This window comes from Rhinolophus hipposideros, assembly GCF_964194185.1.
Source record: "Rhinolophus hipposideros genome assembly, chromosome: 20".
NCBI lineage: Eukaryota > Metazoa > Chordata > Mammalia > Chiroptera > Rhinolophidae > Rhinolophus > Rhinolophus hipposideros.
The window spans coordinates 21,629,648-21,654,106 of record NC_138066.1 but is presented as its reverse complement, the minus strand read 5'-3'; the positions used below and the strand labels follow the sequence as shown (position 1 = coordinate 21,654,106).

The 24,459-nt window shown below is 41.0% G+C and overlaps 1 protein-coding gene across 1 annotated transcript in view; it reads left to right on the top strand.

The window, feature by feature from the left end:
- Positions 1-1,388: 1,388 nt before the first annotated feature.
- LOC308488339 (uncharacterized protein) overlaps positions 1,389-24,459 on the top strand; it is a gene marked incomplete at its 5' end in the record, with an annotated part of 34,529 nt that continues 11,458 nt past the window's right edge. The window contains 6 exons of the mRNA XM_081028008.1: positions 1,389-2,448; positions 3,692-3,820; positions 4,747-5,461; positions 7,465-8,287; positions 18,490-18,608; positions 23,220-24,280. Of these exons, the coding sequence (XP_080884134.1) occupies positions 1,389-2,448; positions 3,692-3,820; positions 4,747-5,461; positions 7,465-8,287; positions 18,490-18,608; positions 23,220-24,280 (3,907 nt within the window). The remainder of the gene's footprint in view (positions 2,449-3,691; positions 3,821-4,746; positions 5,462-7,464; positions 8,288-18,489; positions 18,609-23,219; positions 24,281-24,459) is intronic.

Below are 24,459 nucleotides of genomic sequence, written 5' to 3'. Positions count from 1 at the left end.
TTTCTAACAGAGCTGTTGGAAAATAGAAGGGACTAATTTCATAGGTAATGAGTTCTGGAGGTGTTCAAGCAGTTGCTGGAAAGCAGTTTGTTGAAAGTTGGGAATATTATAGAGAGGATTTAAGAATTAGATAGATGGTTGGACCGGAAGATCTTTAAAATCCTTTCCAACTCTTTTGTGATTCTATGATATGAATAGAATGTTATCAGAAATTTCTCTAAAGAGCCATGCATTTACATTTACCTGTAGGAGATGCTCATATATGGGGAAAAAAACACTTCATCAGGTTGATTCTGGTTTGCCTGGCGAAAGTGAGAAGGCAACCAAGAGCAAACTATGGCAGAGGAGGGCATATGACTATGTCCCGCTGAATGCCTGCTTTTTTTCCTCTAGGTAGGTGTAAATATCCATATGGCCTCTACTTTGCAACAATTACACAGAAGAAATGGGTTCTCTTCTTCTAGAGGAAGAATTTTGGTTTGGATTAGTAAACATTTTATTTTGCACTTAACAAAAGCTAAGGGAGTCGTATCTGAAATATTTGCTTCAGAGCCCCATTTTCAATTTAGATGACTATCCTCTGATCTGCGAAACCAAAGAAGGTTTACCACAGTTATAATAACTATGTTCCAAAGGCTCATGTTCTTTTCCAAGTCTTAGAGGTTCCCACACCACAGGGCAGAACTATTAGGAGGACAGGAAAACATCTGCTCCTACATGACAGTGTATATAAAGAAATGTACTTTTAGAAGAATGTTGGAAGAGAGAAAACAATTTCTGTGTTTGGTGTCAATTGACATTCTTTCAAGAGTAGAATAAAGCTTAAAAATGTATAAAATACCACATAAAAATACCAACTTTTATGTTTTTTATAGCAAAATTATATTTAAAAAATATATGTATATATATACATATATATATTCTTTATATATATATATATATATATATATTCTTTATTGCCCTCCTTTCTTTTCCTGTCTGAATTATAAATAGGAGCATCTTTTCAACCTCTACATATTCTGTAATAACTTATTTGACTCCTATGCCAGCCCATGCCCTTTATATCTGAGCTCACTGTTGGTGCTTTCTGATTTTATGAAAAATGGCTAAAATTTTCAGCACTATAAGTTTTCCATAATATCAAAATATTAAGCAGTCACCTTTATCTATGATTATTCATGCTGGAAAAGCAAAGGATCTTGACAAAGTTGTTAGCAAACTGATATCAAAGATTATTTCCATGTTAAAATGTATCTCCAACAATTTATAGCTTTGAAGAAAACATTATAATCTTTGGAATTCTTTTTAATGTAGCAACAACATTTTTATCTTGATTATTTATGGGAATCCTCTTCAGTCACTGTTTGGAGCACAGAGGGGCTGCTGAGATGGAGAGTCTCAAGACCAATATGGAAATGCTGTATCCTGAGAAAATCGTAGAAGTGGGCAGAATGACTTTTGGAGAAGAGAACAGGAAGAAGATGGCCAATAAGTACTTGAAAAGAACTGAGAATTCTACAATCATCCAAGCTACATGTGCACTGTTAAATTCTGGAGGGGGTGTGATCAAAGCGGAGATAGATGATAAAAACTACAGTTACCGATGCTATGGGCTGGGACACGATCTGGAAACTTCTTTTCAAAAGCTCCTTCCTTCAGGTTCACAGAAATACCTTGACTACATGCAGCAGGGACACAACCTCCTGATTTTTGTGAAGTCATGGAGCCCAAATGTTTCCAGCCTCCCCCTAAGGATCTGCAGCTTGCGCTCTAATTTATATCAGCGAGATGTGACTTCCGCTATCAACCTGAGTGCCAGCAGCGCCCTGGAGCTTCTCAGAGAGAAGCAGTCTAGAGCCCAAAGAGGGAGAACAAGGGTGAAGGAGGTACATCCTCAGAAAGTGCTTGAAAGAAACATTCAGGAAGAAGAAGATATGAAGATGTCTGCCTCAGAATTCCTTAAAAGGGACAAACTCATGTATAAAGAGAAACTCAGCTTTACTGAGTCAACACATGTGGAGTTTAAAAGATTCACCACCAAAAAGGTTGTCCCTCGGATTAAAGAAATGCTGCCTCATTATGTTTCTGCATTTGCCAACACCCGTGGGGGATACCTCATTATTGGGGTGGATGATGAGAGCAAAGAAGTGTTTGGATGTATGAGAGAAAAAGTGAACCCTGACTTATTAAAAACAGAAATAGAAAACTGCATAGAAAAATTGCCCAGGTTCCATTTCTGCTGTGAGAAGCCAAAGGTGACTTTCACCACCAGAATCTTGGATGTATACCAAAAAGACGTCCTGTATGGTTATGTCTGTGTGATTCACGTGGAGCCCTTCTGCTGTGTAGTATTCGCAGAGGCCCCGGATTCCTGGATCATGAGGGACAATTCTGTCACAAGGCTCACCGCTGAGCACTGGGTGGCCCTGATGCTGGATATTCAGCCAGGTAAAGCAGAATAGAAGTCAGTATCCAGTCAGCAGGGAGGAACCCCCTTCTCTACCCTCTGTGGGTATTGGGTCAGATAGTTAAGGAGTAAACAGTTGTTTTGTTTACAAATATTCTCCCACGACAGGGTTCGTTTTTCTGATATTTGTATGAACTCAAAGAATATGAACTCTTTGAGGTCAAGAAACACTTGGATTTGGGAAAGTTATATTATGCCATCAGCCATGAATTAGTGACAGTTCCCTTTTATGCACTTTAAAGGCCTGTTAGAAAAAAAATTGGGCAGGTTGATATTCTTAGTCAAAAACCGTGAATCAGTAGTCTCAATCTAAAGATATTTCAGAGAAACAATGTTTAAAAATGTCCACTAATTCTTTTGAGGGAAACTCATTGACAAATTTGAATTGTTTCAGTAACAAGGAGCTAATACCTTCAACCCCTGGGCTTGGGTCACCATCAAGTGGGGAAAAACCGATGCAAAAGGGGTTGCTGGGGCCAGGGATGGTGGTGGGGAGGACCCCTAGTGTTTTCACTTCCCTTATAGTTTTGCTTAGAATCAGCCCTAGTGATTTCTAATTAATCCAAACAGGATTCACAGGCTGAACAAAGTTTATCAGTTTGCCTTCGTGGCCAGTGTGGTCCAAATTTGATAAAGGAAGCCTGGATCAAAATTTGCATGATTTTATTGGAGATTCTTTCTCTTGTCCTAAATTTGTTTGAGTTTCATTTGTTTTGAGCTTACTTTACACACACACACACACACACACACACACACACACACACACACACACACACTAGAGATCCTGCCACTTTCTATTCCATCTAAACCTTGGATGGGGACTTAAACAGCTATAACAATATAAAAAATATACAATGTGCTTGAGTTTTTCTGGCACTCCCCCCCACACACACTAAGACACATACACACTAGAAGCCTTTTTCTCTTAGAGATGACCTGGAATCAGAAAATTAGAGTTGGAAGGAACCTCAGGGATCACCTCACCCTGGCATGACAGAGAGGTGAAATGACTTGCCTAAGATGAGTCATACAGTGACTTAGAAGGTGCATGCTCTCCAGGAGTCCCCCGACTTCCTTTCCTCATATACGTGAACTGTTTGAGGCATAGAAAGTGTGACAGCAGCTCAGGTATATATGAGGCAAAGCACATGTCGACAATAGGAAGAACAATTAAAAAGTTATTTTTCTTTTTCACGTGAAACAACTCTCCGTGTATTTGTTTAGCTCCTTCCAGCTTGGCCACAGACTACAGTCTTCCCCTGATTTCACCAGCTTCATCTGTACCAAGAAGCCCATCATATCCCATAAAAGTCCTGGAATTTAAGGCGGCTCTACAACAACGTTTGTTTCCAGGTATTTCCTTCTTGACTTCAGCTGAGGGGACTTTTTTTTTTCTTTCTAAAATTACTTTGGGAGGAATTTATAGCAATTAGCCCAGATGTTTTCTTCTTAGGTAGAAGGTCAAATGTAGGACTTAGCAGACATAATCGTCCTGAAACAATCATTTAGATTGTTAAACACATGGCTAAACAATCATATAGCCATATAGGCTAACTCTTGTTTGGCAGTCACCAAATTCACATATTATTTCTGTGCACTTTTGGGGTTCATGTCACATATGGCTTTTGTTCCTCAAATTTGAGAGAATTTAGGAATTCTCCTCAATTCCTTAGGTCTATACCACAAGAGAATTGCCCCCTGGCATTCAGTGCAGACGGAGGACAGCCAGGGGGTTCTCAAGCAGTTTCTCAACACTGGCATGATGGACATTTGGGTCAGGTAATTCTCTATGAATTCACAGGGGCTGCCCTGTGAATCATAAGCTGTATAGCAACATTCCTGGCTTCTATCCTCCAGATTCCAGGAGCACCCCTCCAGCTGTGACAATCAAAACATTTCCAGACATTACTAAATGTCCTGGGGTGGGGAAGTAAAACTGCCACACATTAAGAATCCTGTTTTAAAGGCGAGTTCTTAGTTCCCCCAAAGCCTCAGGTTCACACATACACATGCACAAAACCCTTAACAGAAGGAGTGAATTCCTAGCCATAGTGGACCGTTTGGGGTTGAGGAGAGAGAGTGCTAGGGGGTCGTCCTGTGAAGACCCCTCCCTGTAAGAGCTGCCCACACTGGGAACTTCACAGCCCTGGTCCTTGAAGAGGGGGTGTTTTCTTTGCAGGCAAGGAAACCTATAGTTTCACGGCTAATGTCTTCCTCTGCAGGAATACTTACAATATGCTTTTGTACATTTTAGTAACTTCTATTCCTCACATTTTCAGTGCTACAGGAAGAGATACAATTTAAACCAGAATCCCTCTGTAAGAAGCTATTCTCAGATCATGAAGGACTGGAGGAATTAATGAAGACGCAGATACGTCCTTGTTCTCAAGGGATTGTGATATTTTCTAGAAGCTGGGCAAGCGATGTTGGCTTACGGAAAGAGCAGGGTGTCCTGTGTGATGCACTCCTAATAGCAGTGAACAGCCCCCTGGTACTCTATACAATCTTAATACAGCCCAGTGAGAGGGAAGGGCTTGCGTATGCCCGAAATACTGCTTATCAGTTAAAGCAGAAACTGGGAACTGTTGGTGGCTACACAGGGAAAGTGTGTGTCATTCCAAAGCTGATGTACCTGCCCAGCACACGGTGCGGACCCTGTGAAATCCCCGTATACTACCCCCAGTCCTACCAGCTTGCTAACAAGGACGACGTAGAAGACTTGCTGCAGGCCCTTATTGTGGTCTCGCTGTGCTCCAGATCTTTTCTGAGTCACCAGCTGGGCTGTGAATTTTTCAACTTGCTCATCGCAGAGCAGTGCGAGTTGCTTTCAAAGAACCTTCGGGAAACACGAGAATTGTTCATCCACTGCTTTCCGGGAACCAGGAAGACAGCCATAGCCATAAAGATCATGGAGAAAATTAAGGACTTTTTCCACTGCAAACCAAAAGAGATTCTCTATGTGTGTGAAAGTGACGCCTTAAAGGATTACGTGCTGTAAGTGTTTCCCTAACTAAACACAATAAATGTATTTAGTCAGTCTTTCTACAGGATCACAAAAGTAAATCGTGTTGTTAGTTTAACAGTTCGCAATGCCTTAACTGTGTAAGTACAAAAGCCCAAACTATATGCACATTTCCAAGTGGTCAAGTAGTTGAGCGACAAATGGATACCTCGCAGTTTTCAGGCTTAAACATCTCATTATAAATGAGCTAAGTATGCGTAACTTTAAATTTATATAACTAGACACCTTTTTCCACAATCTGTGGCTTTAAATTTAAGAAAAGTATAAATGAACCTTTCTTTAAACTTTTTTTCTTGATACTTAATACTTTTAAAGTCATAGGGTATTTCAGTTTAATTAGGTGTTATACATAACAGAAACTTGAATTTAAATACCATTTGATTTTGTTTATATTTTCATTTGTTTGAATTGTTCTGAATCACTAATTTTAGAAAACATGCAAATTTGCTTCGATTTCAATCTTTACCTTTCAATTTAGTAAAAGAAATTAGTTGCTTTATAATTCAGCAAATGAGGGCAATCTCATTTTAATTTTTGGTTTGGTTTACTTATTTATTCAACAAATCTTTTTGAGCACCATGTATAGCTAGGCTAGGCATTGTGGACATGTAGTGTTAGAGGGGGAAAAACAGATTGAAGACCTGGCCCTACAGCCCAGGAAGAGGGACAAAGGAAAAACAAGCAATGTGAATGTTACGTAAGTAGTATGATAGTAAAGACGTGCTTATCTTAATTTAGGCTAAAGGTAGGCAACACATATGCCCAGTGAAAGAGATCCTTGGACATACTCTTAAGAAGTCAGTAGGAGAAGTGAATAAAATAAGGGCTTTTTAGGCACAGCAAGGACAAAGACATGGAGACACTAGAGAATCAGAAGAGTAACTCTGACTGGAGCAGTGAGAGGGTGTTAGTGTGTGGCAGGGGATGAAGTTGGAAAGGAGGCCGATGGCAGATTGAGAAGGACATTGTAAACTATGCTAAGGACTGTGTTCTTTATTACGCTTTATAGATAAGTTTTAAAATACCCCAGTCAAAAGGCAAATTCAACCCAACAAAGGCAAATTCAATGTCTGTTGAATCCAAAGATGAGGGGGATACAGAGAATGGCTAAGAATCAGTGCATTTCTTCAAGGCGTCTGTACAGTCCAGGCTGGAAGAGAAGAATATGAATAGTTAGGATTCAAAGCATAGGGAGTAAAGCCCAGGGACTGCGTATGTAAAATCAGGAAATCTATAGGAATGAGTGATATTACCTGGATCCAAATTAGAGGAAGCAACAACCAAGAGCAACAACCAAACTTGGTTGTTTCTTGTCCTCCTCTAATTTCTTCCTCCTCCTCAGATATGCTAAAACAACTGTAAAGGAAAATTGAGCAAAGTAAATAGGGTTATAGCTCCAAAAAGACACAGCGCTGCAGATCAGCTATCCTACTTGACTCAGCCATCTGAGTCATGGAACTCAGCCATCTCTTGATGTTTTCCTTACCAAAATCTAAAGAGCCTTCTAGTTTTGTACTACAAGTGGGGAGATAGGATTTGCTTTAGAAGAATTTGTATTCGTCCAAACCTCTTTTGCATATAAAAATTATGATATGCCTCTAGGTGACTGTTCTCTAGCTCTAAAAAGGGCAGAAAGTAAAGAAATGGTGGTAACAAGTGTAAATTACTTTCGAGATTGCCGGTAGATGTAAGGAGCTTGTCTTCGGGGGTTGTGAAGCAGGAGAAATAGACTACTAATAGAAATAATAAAGTCTCCCACCTGGGTTTATTTCAAAAGTTTCAAATGCAGATTTAATGAGATAACCCCCAAGAGGAGGGTCTGCACTTATGTATTCTGTCAGGTAACTTGTAAGTCGAGCAGCTTATGACTGAATCACTGAATCAGGCTCCAAGTGAGTACGAGCCGCTGACTCCAATCCAGAGACTAATGAATGCATGGTGTTCCCTGAACCTATTCTCTCTTTCATCCTTACAGCCAACAGAGCACCTGCCAAGCTGTGACCCGGAAAACCTTCATGCAAGGGAAGTTCCTAAAGATTAAACACATAGTGGTGGATGAGACTGAGAAGTTCTGCAGTCAATATGGTGACTGGTACACAAAGGCTAAGAGCATCACCCATCCAAAGGTGAGGGCGGCTGGAAGTGAAAACCTTCCCCGTGGGGTCCTCTGGCTTTTTCTGGACCCTTTCCAAGTCCATCGTGCAGATGGCAATGGCCTTCCCCCTCCATCGGCTCAGTTTCCTTGTAAAACAGTCACCGATGGGATCCACTGTTCTCTGGAAATAGCAATGGTCATAAAACAAGAAATGAAGAGAATCAAAGAAAATTGTCCCTCCAACATGTGTCCAGGCACACTGGCATTGTTCGGGGAAGCAGCCTACAAGGAAGCCATGTGTGCTCAGGCTCTGCCTGGGGTGTATGAGACAGAGACTAACCTGACAACAGAACAAATGGCCAACCACGTGGCAGAAAGATGTCACAGCCTGTTCCACTATGGCTATCTGCCCAAAGATATAGCAATTCTGTGCAGGAGTGGGGAGGACAGAGGACGCTATGAGTGTGCCCTGCTAAAAGCAATGGAATTAACTGAGACCCATGGAATAACAGGAGTTGTGTTCAGCCGGGCCTCTGGTGTGTTGGGCAGTGACATCATTTTAGACAGCGTTCAGCAGTTCTCAGGCCTGGAGAGGAATATCGTGTTTGGGCTGAGTCCAGAATGCACCCTGTCAGAGGAAACTCATAAGCTCTGCTTTGCCTCAAGAGCCATTAAACACCTCTATCTGCTTTATGAAAAGAGGGCAGCTTTCTGAAAATGATTTCAAGCAATACAGGTAGCCACATAGAGCAGAGTTCCTTCCCCAGGCAGGTGGCAGTTACTCCTTTTTAACATATGACAAGTGGGGAAACCCAGGCAGAATCAGCAAGGCAGAGAGCCACAGAAATGTATCAGGGAACTGACCGTGACACTCTGTTTGCAGTGTCACTGTCGGTTTTCCAGTCCATTTCACCTCCTCCATGTACAAGCCTTCAATGTGGTCCCCTGCCTCCAGCTTTCCTAGACTAATCCAGCTTTCATGCTGTCAAACAGAGAGGCTCTCCTCAAATAGAGAACTGATTTTGTGACATCCCCTGCGAATGCACCTTCAGTGATTCCCTGCAGTCTTCAAACCAAACCAATTTTCAAGGCTTTCCATGATACACCCTGACGTGCTCTCCGAATGCATCCTTTATTATATTTCCATCTCCCAGTTTCTAATGCACCCAGCCTTGCTGGCCTATTTAAGGGGGTCAGAGGTAGGGTGCTCGCCCAGTTGCTTACTTTGACTCGGTGTCTCGGGACAGACGGCAGCTTGGTTGGCACCTCATACTGGCTATGGGTCTCAAGCTTTATAGGCTCAGGACTTGATTTCCTCTTTGCACCAAGTCTGGATCAGTCTCTCTGGGATGGCTTTATGCTAATAAAGCTCACAGAAGACCAAGGCATGAATGAAAATGCCACTCCGGCAATTTACAGTGAGGATTATAGTCATACGTGAGCCAGATGCTTTCGCTAATCAGTATATTCAATAGTAATATAGGAAGCCAAATTATAGAAGCATAGCTTTGCAGCAAGGGGGAGCTGGTAATCTGACTCAAATGTACGAAGTCTTCCGGTTATGTTAGACTATGGCAATCATCTCCAAAACAGGGATAGTTCCACCACAAGGACTGGTCAGGTCAGGTTTACAAAAGGAAGCAAATTTAGAATGCCACAAGTGACTCGTTCCATGATTTCTGCCTCAGATAAAATTTTTTCTCTCTCTCCTAGTTTCTAAAGTTTCCAGGTTGACGACCAACCTTCTCTTCACTCTTCCGAACACATACCAATACTTTGCTCACATTCATTCTCACGTGTTAATACGTTCATCTAGGCTACCAACTGCTTGGACCAGCTACAGGCCTGGGAAGTAGCTTGTCTAGACGGAGTCTTTGCATATTCCTGCCCTCTTCCGTGATGATCTGGTGTTAATTTTATAATCCAACTGTGAGAGGTTACGGGGAGCCTGGGTGGCAATCCAGGACCTATGCTGCCTGTACACATTCCTGGCTTCTGGCTGTGCCTGTGCCATTTTCTCTGCCTTCAAACCCTTTTCTGTTCCCTCTGACTCGTCAGTCAAGCCCCTGTTCAAGAACCCACCTCTTCAATGCAACTTTCATCATCCCCCTAAGTCAAACTTGGTTACTCTTTTTGCAGCCATTCTATGGCTTCATTTTTTTGTGTGTGATAGCACTAAACTCATTCTAAACTCTGCCAGATAACTAATCGTTGGCGTAGCAAAATCTAGGCAATACCTTCCTATCATGTCTTCTTTCCAATGTATGTGTTATATATTAGAAATAACAATTTATTCCTAATAATATATTAGAAATAAAGTCTTGTTTTTCTGTCTTAAGGTTTGTTGTTTTGTTTTGTTTTATGGCTCTGGAAAGATTCCTCTTTCGAGACTGTTCTTAACTTCTAGAAAAGTGTAGGACAACTTCGTTCATGCTGGGGAGGCCTGAATGCAGAACAAAGTGTGGAAATATTCTTTTGGCTGTAATTTCAGATAAAGCCCATCAGCTTTCCAAGAGGTGGGAGAGCAGGCGAGGCTTGGGGAAGTGCCCTTAGCGGCCTGTCTGAACTGCTCAGGCCATCGGAGAGGCCAGTATGAATCTAGTCTTGGCTATGGATTGGACAAAAGAACCTCTCTCCCACCTTCTGCTGCACAATTACTTGGCGCTTCCTCCTTTTTACTGTTCCTTGGGGGTTTTAGGGTACTTTTAGGCGGGAGAAAATAATAAAGTTCAGCAATTAATTCATTTTTGATGATGCAAAAGATACCAGTGTCTTAACATTTGAGATAATGGGAGATGTGTGAATTCTTTAAAAATAATTTAAAGAGGGCTGGCCCGGTGGCTCAGGTGGTTGGAGCTCCATGCTCCTAACTCTGGAGGCTGCAGGTTGGATTCACACATGGGCCAGTGGGCTCTCATCTTATCGAATCCCGGAAGAGATGGTGGGCAGCGCCCCCTGCAACTAAGATTGAATGCAGCGCCTTGAGCTGAGCTGCCGCTGAGAGTTCCCGGATGGCTCAGTTGGTTGGAACACGTCCTCTCAACCACAAGGTTGCCGGTTCAACTCCAGCAAGGGATGGTGGGCTGCGCCTCCTGCAACTAGCAACAGCAACTGGAGCTGAGCTGCGCCCTCCACAACTAAGACTGAAAGGACAACAACTTGACTTGGAAAAAGTCCTGGAAGTACACACTGTTCCCCAATAAAGTCCTGTTCCCCTTCCCCAATAATAATTTTTAAAAATCTTTAAAAAAATAAAATAAATAATTTAAAGAGTCAAAAGTAGAGGGAGACTGAGGGAATGGAGAATACAGGGAACTGCTATATTTTAGTCATAAGCCTCAGTACCATATAATTTTTTAAACTACAGGCATGCATGACATAATTTTTGATAATTGATTTTTAAAATAATTGTTTTAAATATTGAAGTTGAGAGCTTTGCCAGTTCTTAGTCTATGGAAAAGGCTCAGTCAGGCTTAAAGTGGAAGGCCTAACCCAGTGGTTCTCAACCCTGGGTGTTCATTATTATCGTTTGGGGAGCTTTAAAGAATACCCGTGATCAGGCCAGGCACCAGACAAATTAAATCAACATCTCTGGGCATGGGCTTAAACACGGTATTTATTAAAGCTTGTCCAGATGATTCTAATATGCCACCAGGGTTGAGAACCATTGAACGCTGCTCCTCGTCTGTTATGCCCTCAAATAGATGTGTACACATTTCTCTTCCCATTAGACCGCAAGATCCTGGAGAGTAAGAATAGTCACTTACACATCTTTATGTCCCCCTAAGCAACTAGTTTAGTGCCTCGAACATGGTAGGTGCTCAGTAATTATCTGTTGAGTGGACTTGTCACTTTCAGAAAATCAGAATGTACTAGGGACAATGGTTCTATTCACTGAAATAAGTATCTAATTTTGGAGACTTCCAAGAGGTCAGTGTGGAGAATCATCAAAACTGCAATAATGAAGAATAAGAGAATAAAGGAATTTAAACTGGTTTTGGCAACAGAAAAAGTTAAAGGTTATGTTGATGGACGTTCATTAGGTGTCAGTTGAGATTAGGAACTGATGGGGACTAAGAATAATCAACTAACTTGTCTGTACTTAGAATTCTAATTTTTTTTCTATAGACCCTTAATGGAATGGATAAAACAATTAGTTTGACGAACTAAATTGCCTGCTGTGAGAAGCTTCTGAAACTTCCTTTAAAAAAAAAAGGTAATTTAATTTTATTGTGTAAGTTTTAAAAATGGAAAAAGGCAAAATAAAAAGTTCTTATCATCTTGTTTCCAGGCATAGTTGTTGTGTGTCTTTTTTCATTTTTGTCTTATTTATTTTCATTCTTCGTTGATATGTGAAATGATTTTTGCATAGTTGTGATCAAGTTGTATAATCAACTTTGTATCCTGTGCGTGTGTTTTTGCCATTTAACCTTTTTGTAAGGCATGGTTGGAGATTGTATTATTGTTCCCAATACTTCATTACTCCCTATACCTGTACCCTTTATAGTTCCTGACATTAGAGCTGGTGTATATTTTCCCACCTCCTTGATGTGGCTTGGGCATGTGACATTTTTGTCCAATGCAATGTTAGTAGTTGTGATGTGTGCAGAGACTTTACACATTTCAGCATTACGTCTGCTCTCTTGGGCTTCTCCTATTGCCATGGGAAGACTATGCCTTGGAAAGCTCACCAGTCACTGAGGAATGAGAGATCTGAAGCAGGCTTGAATTCAACTCATGGCCTGGAACCAAGGTTGAATGAATGATTCCAACTATATTAGCCAAACGCCAGCTGGCCTGCAAAGCATAAGTGAGAAATAAATGCTTATTACTATATGACTGAGATTTCAAGATTGTTTTGTGGCAGTAGCTGACTAATGTAGGCATTTTCCCATGTTGTAGCATAGTCTTCAAAATTATCATTTTTAATGGTTGCACAATATCCTACTGTGTTTCCCCAAAAATAAGACCTAGCCGGACCATCAGCTCTAATGCGTCTTTTGGAGGAATAATTAATATAAGACCCAGTATTATATTATGTTACATTATATTATATTATACCCAGTATTATTTTATATTACATCCTGTCTTATATTAAAATAAGACCAGGTCTTATATTAATTTTTGCTCCAAAAGATGCATTACAGCTGATGGTCTGGCTAGGTCTAATTTTCAAAGAAACACGGTAGCTAGATTATACAAAATTTCAATGTTAATTTGGATCATTAGCAATTTTACACTATTAAAATTAAGCCATGCACAAACTCAGACATGCAACCTTTTCTTTCCTTGGTATATTTATAAATCCCCAGAGATGAGATTACTGGATCAAAAGGATGGCCTACATAAAAGATTCCCTGTATTCACATTGGTTCTGATGGGAAGTGCGTAGAAAAATCCCTATACCTCTACAGCTCCATTCCTATATCCTAGGATAGACAGTATAAGATTATAGCTAACATGTAGTGGGTGCTTGCTGTGTGTCAGACACTGTGCAAAATGTTTTAAATACATTATATTTTTTATCCTCCCAGCAACCTTTGCATTATATATAGCAGTCCCATGTAAGGTAGGATAAGGTGGTGTTAAGAGCATGAGTCCTAAGGTCACATAGATCCTAGCTTTGAATTCCAACTCTATTCTTAATTGGCTGGATGACTGCAGGCAAGTTAATTCTCCCTCCTCCCTTTAAAACTCAGCTTTCTCATCTGTAAAATAGGGTAAAATTCATACTTATGCCTTAACATAAAGAAGAGGATTGAAATAAATAATACATTTAAATAAAGCCTGGCATGTAGAAAGCTCTCAATAAATTTTGTTCCTTTTTAGTTTTAATTTATAGCTGAAGAAGCCATGGCTTGAAGGTAAACACCTTGCCCAAGATCACAGAACTAGTAATTTCTGAACCCATGGACCCATGTCTGCTTGACTCCAAAGTCCATTTTAGCCTCTATGCTCTTCTGCCTTCCAGTACATCAAAGTTAAAGACATAAGTCTCCATGGTAACAGTCGTTTATGTTATTTAATGTAGAGACCAAGATTGGGTGTACTTAGAATATCTGTGATATGAAGCAACATGGTTATTCTTAGTTTCTAAAAGTTTTCTACAAAACCAATATGATAACTAAAAAGACTTACATAATAGAAATGTTTAGAGAAAAGCATTTTCTACAGTAAGAAACTTCACAAATATACCTTTCTTAACTAGGTCTACATATACTGATATCACAGAAAGATTGAAAAATAGAGGACAAATGAAAACTCATCCCCATTTTTACCACCGTATCACACAGTTGCTATTTTTGCTTATTCATTTCCAGCGTTGGTCCATCAAGAGATAAATTTTAGCAGAGTTGTAATCATCCTGTACATTCCCTTTTGTATCCTGTTTGGGTTGATTGTTCTGGAAGCCATTCCCACTCTGCAGTCCGCCATACAGCCGGAGACATTTTCCACACTGCAGCCTCGGATGGGGCAACTCTCCATGCAGAAGAGTCTCTGTCATGCAGGGAGTCATGCGGGGTCTCTGGTCCCGCTCTCCACATAAGAACGCAGAACATGGTGAGGCCAAAAAGGAACACCCATGGAGTCATAGGTAGGGGAGTCATACCACTATAGTCTCACTGGTGGCTGGGTTGGAGACACAGGAAGTAGGAGCCACACTATCCGCAATCTGCCGTCCACTTCTCTCTGCCAACCAATCTCACTTGCTAGCTGCAATCCGCAATCCACACTCTGCCGCTTGCTAGCTCAGCCACCATCTTCTTGCTAGCCCCCGTTTTCTGTTAGTGTAGCCACACCAGTTATATTAGTGGCCAATGGCTCACTGGTTACAGCTGAGGGCCAACTAGCCACAGCTGATGGCCCTCTGGTCACAGTTGATGGCCATTTACTACCTGAGCCAGCACCTTTCCACGTGAGGCCGAGAGCCAGGAAACTGCACTCCTGGCTCTGTCCCCAACAGGAGACAGTAAAAGGTTCAAAAGCTCATGGAATTCCATGAAATACGCGCGTGGGGGTGGAGTGCAGATGTTTTAAGGGAACTCAGCAACAGAGGAACACAATTAGGACAGAAGCATTCTTCTTCCCTGGTTTTGGTGGTTGTGACTTCCCTGAAGAGTGGCAGTTGCCAGGAACACAACTCAGGAGGTCTGTAAAACAAACCTCTGCTTGTCCAAAGCTCCCTAAACAAGAGTTTTCCAAATTTTCCTGATAAGAATCACCTGGTGTGATTGTTCAATTCCAGATCCCTGGTCCCCTCTCAGCTCTAGGTCAGATGCCTGAGACTAATTTGGTGGTCCTGCGGGAAACATTGTATTGAATGGTGAAATGGGTGGCGTCCCTGCTTGGATTACAGGAAAAACACCCATCCAACTAAAGAGTCCTACCCAGGAGTAACCAGAGCTTCCCAGCACCCATGTACTTGTATGGGTTTCAGAGTCAGATGTGACATGGTCCAAATACGGGTTCAAGACCCCAAATGTGATTTGGACAAGTGAACTGATCTTTCTTATGAAAAATGGAAGTGTTATCTCCCTCAGATGGTTATTGTAAAGATGAAATGCTTTGTTTCATGTGAAGTGTCAACAACCAGTAGCTATTAAACTGAGTTCTCAGTGCCTGGCCTGTGGTCAAAGACTAAGTGATTGGGAGAAGTGACTTTATCAACATCGTTCCTTAACTTTTCTGAAGCATAGTTTCTTCCTAGGGATAACTGAGGTATCGTGAAATGCTTGTATCGCAGGTTGTATCAGGCACAACACTGAATCCTCTGTGAATGTGGTTATTAAGACATCCTCTGGACCCTGCTGGGTTTTTCTCACTGGACTTTTCAAGCATGAGCTGTGGTGTTTTTTAATGCTGTGTCTCTGGGGTAATTTGCAGGGTGTAATACTTTTCTGCAATCAGATCGTTACCCACTCTGACACATGTAGGTAACATCACGAAGTGATAATGCCGGCCATATTGAAAACAGATTTGGTACAAATTGGGTTTGTGCGGCAGTCTGTAATACTAGTAATTTCTGTGACAGTCCACCATGAATAATGAGCCTAGAGCTTTAGATAATGAGAGATAGGAAATGGGAGTCTAGTAGTTCCTGAAACTTGCTGTCCATATTATCACCTGGAGATCTTAAAAATATAAATCCATTGATTCTGCATATCTGGGGAGAAGCCCTATAATCTGCATTTTTAAAAAGTGTGCTGAAAGGTTCTCAGGAGCAGCCCAGATTGGGAACTTGGTTGTAATGGTTTGTGTTTTTTTTTTTTCCTTTTGTAGTGCAAGTGACTGGCTTATGTTTTGATTGCCAGGCATCTGCTTCAAAAAGGCATCTACTTCAAAGACTACTAGAATAAACACATTGTCAGCCACATAACTACGTAGGTAAATAGCCAGGCCACCTCCCGTCACTGAGGCCCCTTTGTTTAAGAGAACTTGGTTGATTTTGTAACTAACCATTTGGGCCGCTGTTTTTGCAAATTGTCTCCCTGCGCTTAAAATTCCTGCCCTTGTTTTACATTCACCAATCAAGAGTGAGCCCGCGAAACCCTAGGCTCCACCCTCAACCCCAATAAAAGCAGAACCCCCAGCCAGTAGTCTCTCTCTCGCTCTCTGCTCGCTACTTCGTTGTGTATCCTTAGGTGTGCTGTGTAATTTCCAGGCCTGTAAGTAATAAGCCTTTATGTTTTTCAAAGTTATCGGATGATCATTGCAGAAGGGCACCTTGTACTCATAATAAGAACAAAGGCGGGTCCAGCCATAATACATGCTATTGGCAAGCTGAGACCGGCATAAAACTAACTGATGACATCTCAAACTCAATTCCCTTTTGTGTACAACACCTTTCTTATAGTTAAAAATGGTTGCTAAATCCATACTGTAATAATTCTTGTAATCTGCAAAAGGACACCAGAAAGAAGCGAAAACAAGAACAACTGTAACTTGTGTGGGCTGTGAACAGAAACTGCAAATCAAAGTGGCAAGTAAAAGAAACTTAGAACAGCATTAGCCGCGAAATCAATAACAGGAAATCCAGCAGAAATTTCAACTACAACTCTTGGGATTATAGAGGCTACTAGAAAAATTAAGTGAGAAAGTCAGTGAGTTGCACTGCTTAATTCTCTACCTGGCTCTAGCATTTTCTTTTCCTTATTGCATTAAATATTTCTTAACTCAGGCTTATTGTACAAAATAACAATTCCTCCCTCCCTCTCCATCTTCTCTCTTTCCAGTTCCACTCCTCAGGGAGTAATCACTAATGATAGTTTGGTGTGTATCCAAACAGGCTTTTCTATAGCCTTGTTCTCCAAGAAGTTTAACGTGTACCTTGTGATACACAGTTCCTTTAGAGTCAAACCAGAACTAACTAGCTTTTCACCTCCTTATTAATAAAATGACAAATTTTTATTGATAAAAAACAGTCTTTTCTTGAGGGCAGAAAGGCAGACATTAAGAGCTAGAGCATTCTAATTTAACCTATTGGAAAACAGAAACCTAAAAGACAGAAAAGTACGTCAGTTTTCAGAGACAACAACTTAAAAAAGGCAACAGTCCAATTTTGTTTTTCAGAGAAACAAACCTAGCTTTCCCCCTGGGCCTGCTTTTCTTCAGAGGGCTCAGCTTTCAGAGCCATTTCTTTCCTCCCGTCCTCAGTCAAGCCGCAGACACCCGAATAACTCAGGACTCCAGGAGTTTTCTCTTTGACACCCCAACCCAGAGGAGTCTTCTAATTCCCAAGGTAAGTACAGGCTCTGGAAAGACCCAAGCAGTGCCTGTTCAACAGAAAGGATGGTCTCAAAAAGAGATCAAAGAACTCTTAAGATGAAAATCCACCCTGTAGCTACAGACCCTTTCAGATGTATCTTGCCTATATATGAGTATTTAGGCAAGGGAGGCTGAGGTGGAAAAACAACCACACTTTTCTTAAATAAGTGAAACAGACAATGAGAACGGGTATGTAGATGGGACTCACCTTCTTGCTCAGACTAAGGATGCAGGATTCCAGCCAGCCCAGCCAACCTGGCAGAGGTCTGAGACACTGGTGTAGAGGGTTATAGGGTGGACTGCTCAAAGATCTGGAGAACGAACTTGCAAATGGGAGGGGCTAGAGCCTTGGCGGGAAGAGATGATTGTTTGAATTCTTCAGTTTTCTTTTTTCATAATAGATACTTTGATTTTTATGAGAAACTTTATATCGACTGGGAAGCTTTGACCCAGTTGGATTTTCCAGGTTATTTTTGTAAGTGTGTCAAAAATACATGTGGTTAACTTACCAATATTAAAAGCATTAGAAAGTGAACTTGCCCCACTTAAACAAGTTGCTTCTTGAAATCCTTTTGGCAATGGGGCACAAGTGAATATATTACTGAATATTTCAGCAGGTGGATAGTTGAGAAATGTTTGCCACTCTGTAACAGGAAAACAAGCACCTGTTACAACACATATTCTGGATATTTTCTCTAGTCACCAATTGGCATACTCACTTTTACAACATAAATGTTTTTAATACTTCAGGCATGAATGTAAGATGGTTTTTTAGATCCAACTTTAAGTATGTGTGTGATCAACAAACTATTGGAGACCATAATTGCTGCACTGAGATGGGGTGGAGCCGAGAAATAAATCAGATCTTCCAATCCTGAGCAGGCCATAACTTCTCTGGCTTGCGTCTTCACCTGTGAAACACAAGACAGCATAACGCTGGAGGGCAGAGCCAAGTTACAGGATGTGGTTTTCCTTGGTCCAGTGTCTGTTTCTTTGCGAAATGTACTTTTCTCAGAGCGCTGGGGCTCATAACCCTACTTCCCTATTCCATTCTTCCCCTTGGGCCCACAAGCAGAGGCTCTGCTCCCCTTACCTCGGGCCACCTTTAAGCCACATTTCCAAACCAGCTCACTCATACAGACATACACAGTCCGTGGCCCCGGCTCCCCAAGCCTCTCCAGTGGTCCGCTGTCCTGCGGGGGCCTGGCTGGCCCGGCCAGGTCACTGCTGACTTCCGACACCGGAAAGGAAGCTATTCGGTTCGCGGTGGGGGTCGCACCGGTGTTTTGGGGGAGCCACAACTGTGGGGTGAGAAAGAGGAGGCGAAGAGCGCAGGTCCTGCGCTAGCGTGAAGGATGAGGTGGAAGGGGAAAGGGGAGAGAGAATGTGTGTGTGTGTAAAATAAGTACAAAGGTAAAATGACAAACACTTCTTTTGTTACCCCAAACCTTTTTACCCCATTGCCTCAAGTTGACAACTGTTGGCATTTTGCCATAGTTGCTTCAAGTCTTTTTAAAATTCAATAAATAAAATATTGTAGATAAATTTGAAGTTCTCTTTGCCCTCCGTCTCCAGTTCAGACTTTTCTCCTTTACTCAGAGGAAACCAGTATTCTGAGTTTATTGTATATCTGCAATATTTTTAGCACACACAGTTTTACATACACATATCCAGGAATAATATGTACCTTTGTTGTCTGTGCATGCTTAGCTTATTTAAATGGTATAAACCTATACATGTATACTTCTGCATCTTGATTTTTTTAACTATGTTTTGTTTCTAACGTTTGTGTGTTTTAGCTTATTCTCTTACAGTGGTTCATAATATTCCTTTCAATAAACATTACGACATTGTATTTCCCCATTCCTTTATTGATGGACAGTTAGGCTATTCCCCAAATTTGGTATTATGAACAGTGCTAAAAGGACTGCGCTGTCTCCTCCTCCTGGAACACATTATATATCCATTCGTCTGTTGAACAACATGTTGGTTGCTTCCAAGTTTTGGCAATCATGAGTCAAACTACTAGAAACATTCACGTGCAGATTTTTGTGTGGATATAAGTATTCAACTAATTTGGGTAAATACCAAGGTGCACAATTACTGGATCATATGGTAACAATATGTTTCATTTTGCACGAAACTGCTAAATTGTCTTTTAAAGTGGCTGTACCTTTTTTCATGTTGTAACTGTTTTGATCTTAGCCAATGCAAAATTATGTTCATTTGATGCTAACAATTTGAGAAAACCTATAATATAATATATTAAGACCATAAGAGAGAAGGAAGAAATGGGTGAAAAGACGATTGATTTTCATAATGTTTTTCATGAAATGTGTAAGACAAGGATAAGACCGTTATGTAGCATGCCATATTTTTTCATGTGTCAAACATTGTATATATAATAATATAGAAATTATATGGTTTTGAAGTTTGAAAGTTCTCCAGTAAACCCAATGGAGCCAGGTCGTTTTTAACATTTTCTTTGGTAACTGTCCTGATGTTTTACTTTGTAATTGATTTATAGGAATTCTCAATTTTTTTATTAAACCAATTTGCTTTTCTGCCTATTTTTAAAAACCATTTACGGTATGTTTCCAAAGTTCTTAATATGTATTTTGGTAGAACAAAATCTTAATCATTATTTAAGAAGAAGAAATCTACCAGAGTTTTCCATTATTTCTTTTTTTTGTGGGGGGGGGGGGAGAAAGGGTCCTGAGAATAAAAGATTAGGAGCTCTCAAGGTTTCTATGCCAAACAAAATAATCCAGACTTTCTAGATATAGAAAGGAGTTGCAAATATGAAAATATTTATCCAAGAAAATGAATTAACATACAATACTTGAGAGTAAATGTCCATATGAGTATAACTTTGACGTTCAGATATCTCTCAAATGGCACTTTGTATAAATAATCTGACAAGAATTTAAAGATCATAAAATATAGAACAAGATAATTAGAAGTGTAAATTTTATCACAGGGAACACATCAGACAAATGAGTAAGATTGTGCATGACCTGGCCTTCCAAATAATTTACTGCTCAGAATTGTTTCATTGTCACACCTGAATTAACCACTTTTTATGTGTTCAGAGCTCTTTTTTGGGGATGGGGAGAAGGAGAACAGGACTTTATTGGGGAACATGTGTACTTCCAGGACTTTTTTCCCCAAGTTAAGTTGTTGTCCTTTCAATCATAGCTTAGCTTCAAGTTGTTGTCCTTTCAGTCTTAGTTGTGGAGGGCGCAGCTCAGCTCCAGGTCCAGTTGCCCTTGCAGGGGGCACAGCCCACCATCCCGTGCGGGAGTCGAACCGGCAAGCTTGTGGTTGAGAGCCCATGCTCCAACCAACTGAGCCATCCGGGAGCTCAGTGGCAGCTCAGCTCAAGGTGCCATGTTCAATCTTTAGTTGCAGGGGGCGGAGCCCACCATCCCTTGCGGGATTCAAGGAATCAAACTGGCATCCTTGTGGTTGAGAGCCCACTGGCCCATGTGGGAATCAAACCAGCAGCCTTCAGAGTTAGGAGCACGGAGCTCTAACTGCCTGAGCCACCGGGCCAGCTCCAGAGCTCTTTTTAAGTAATAAAGATGCTAGTGGCTTGTCTAAAAAGCAAAAACCAAATAAGCAAAACAAAATAAAACTCTTAATCTTGTTGGTTAATCAAATAATTACTTTTTAATTTTCCAATTTCCTCTGCTCTTACATCATTCCTGTTATTTTGTGTTCCTTTGAGATCTAGGTTTTTCTAAATTCTTTACATTTTGAAGGAAATCTATTCCGATTTTTCAGAATAGATTCTTTTTATCAGTATAGGCATTCAGCGTTATGGATTTTTCTCCACATACTGCTTAAGACATATCATGGTAATTTGATGTGACCTAAACTATAAATCTGCAACAGGCAGATTCTTTGTCTCTCTCACAGCACTTAGCATAGCCACATTGAACGGGCACTCACTGAATGTTTCCTGAATTAATAAAACAAAGAATGACATGTTTTGATCACATTCTTTAGTCTATAATCAAGCTAAAAGTAAAAATGACTGTGCAGGTGGCAATGCAATTCTAAGCTTTTTTTTTTTTTAAGCTTTTATTGGGGAAAGGGAACAGGACTTTATTGGGGAACAGTGTGTACTCCCAGGTCTTTTTCCTTAGGTGTGGAGGGCACAGCTCAGCTTCAGGTCCAATTGCCATTAGTTGCAAGGGGCACAACCCATCATCTCTTGCGGGAGTCAAGGAGTCCAACCGGCAGCCTTGTGCTTGAGAGCCCACTGGCCCACGTGGGAACCCAACCTGCAGCCTTTGGCATTAGGAGCACGGAGTTCCAACGACCTGGGCGGGCCCAATCCTAAGCATTTTGAGTCCCCTTCCCCATGGTACTATTGAATTTTTTTTGTTTTTACAAGAGAACAAGTCCACTTTATTTACTTTTCAGTAAGTTTGAATCCTTGGGTACAGCATTACACAGATTCTGTGTTCGATGGCCTTAGCAAGAAGGGTGCTTCAGAATTTAGCACAAACCATTCCACTGTTTCCATGAGCACGAGTTCCCTTTCCCCAGATTACTCTGGTTTTGTTCGGTTTGCCACCAAGAGTCACAATGTTGTTCTTTGCCTAGTACACATAAGCACATCTCTTGCTTAGATACAATTCAGTTTTATCTCGAATATAAACACCTTCAATTTTAAGAAGAGTTGTGTGCTCTCTCTGGTTCGGGAGACCCTGCTTATAGCCAAGAAAAATGGCTTTGAACCACAGCTTTCCAGGCATATTTGTCCTTTTAAAAGTTCTGTGTGTACAGAACCAGCAGGCCTCCACAGGCCCAAAATGGCAGAAAAAGTGGTACTGTTGAGTTGATTTGCTCAACCACTCCCAAGTGCAAGTTCTTTGACATCATAAAGACTTAGAATCCATCGACCCTTCTTTTTCCCCATTTATCAGATCCTCCCCCTGCCCTGGCCATCTTCATTTCCAACCCTGTCCTAAGAACGCATATAGTCCAAATGTTCAATCACTTTCTCATTAATGATCTAAATTTACATGCCTTACTCTCCTTTTAAATTTTTTGGAGGTAGATTTTGGTTTTTATGTTATAAATAATTTCAAACTTACAAAAAGAAAAATACAGAGAACAAAATAACAAATATGTCCACCACCCAAATTTAATAGAAGTCAGTTTAAAAACTTATTAAAACTTTTCAAATATGCACAAAAGTGAAGAGAATAGGATAGTGAATCCCCATTTATCAATCACCCACCTTCAAGAATCATTGATCTGGGGCGGCCTGGTGGCTTGGTTGGAGCAGGAGCGCTGAACAACCAGGTTGCCAGGTTGATTCCCACATGGGCCGATGAGCTGCTCCCTCCACAACTGGAATGAAGGGCAGCTACTTGGAGCTGGTGGGGCCCTGGAGAAACACAGCTCCTCAATATTCGCCAATAAAATAAAAAGAATCATTGATGTATTGCCAATAAGTGGTACCACTAACCAATCACCGAAGCCAAAAGCCCCGTTACTAAATTTTAATCCTTTCTCCTGATTTCTATCTGGTCAATAGAGCCATGTTAATTGTGTTCCTAACTATCAGATACGCTCAAATTCTCTTCATCCCCACTGCCATACTGCCAGGGTACCATCTCACATGGATGATACTGCAAAACCCTCCCTACAGCAATTACTTTGTGCAACCATATCCTTCCAGACAGTAATCTCTGAGATGCAGGGCTATGCTAATTCTTATCTAGCACTTAATCTCTATTCCCCAGCACTTAGCAGGAACTCTATAAGTATTTTTAATTAATGAGTGCATTTTTATGTGCTATACAATCTGCTTCATTAACATGAGATATGTGTTTTAATGGTTTCCGTTGCAGAGTGAAAATGGAGAAGCAGAAATCATCTTTGGTGGTAGAATTATCTTACCCAGACTTGGTCATCAATGTAGGAGAAATAACTCTTGGTGAAGCTAACAGAAAAAAGTTGCAGAAAACTCAAAGAGAGAAAGAGAGGGAGAAGGTTACACAGGCTGCATGTGCTCTATTAAACTCAGGAGGAGGAGTGATTCGGATGGAAATGGCAAACAACGATAAGCATCTTGTGGAGATGGGACTGGATTTAGAAGAGTGTTTGAGAACACTTATTATGTCTAAAGATTTGCAGGCTTTCTTTGATACTAAGCAACAAGGGAGGTGTTATTATGTTTTTGTTAAATCTTGGAACAGTCACCCTTTCCCTGAAGACTGGTCCGTCAAACCCCGCATTTGCAGCCTGAGCTCTTCGTTATACTGTAGGTCTCTCACCTCTGTGGTTTGCATGGATTCAAGTGAGGCGTTCAATTTCCTGAAAACCAAGAAAAGAAATACAGAAACCTTGAAGGAAGAACCTTCTTGTAAAGTTCGCAGGGTTACACCTCAACGCCATAACTCGAATCCTGCCTACCTAATTTTTGAAAGAGACCAGCTTGAATATGGTGAAATCCTGCCTTTTCCTGAGTCTCAACATGTAGAGTTTAAACAATTCTCTACAAAACACATCCTAGAGTATGTAAAAAGCACAATTCCAGAGTACATCTCTGCATTTGCAAACACTGAGGAAGGCTATCTTTTTATTGGAGTGGATGATAAGACTAAGAAAGTTCTGGGATGTCCTAAAGAAAATGTTGACTGTAAGGCTTTGAAAATGAAAATAGAAGCTACAATAGACAAATTACCTCGTGTCCATTTTTGCCAATCCCAAAGCCAGATAACTTACGAGGTCAAAATCTTGGATGTGTTAGCCAACGGAGAGCTCTATAGCTACGCTTGTGTGATCCGAGTGCAGCCATTCTGCTGTGCAGTGTTCTCAGAAGCTCCCAAATCATGGAAGGTGAAGGACGAAAACGTCTGCAGCCTGACAACTGAGGAATGGGTAGACATGATGATGGACACAGATCCAGGTAAGAGGGGGAATGTACCTCCCTCCCTGTCCTTTCTACCTCTTTAGCACCTTCATATTAAATAAGGTTGCCTTTATTTCCTGTGACTTTGAAATTCTCACACCCGCGAAACTCCGTGTTTTTTGAATCTCCGAGTATCCTGCTTTCCATACCTGGTAAGATTTTTGTTGGGTAATTAG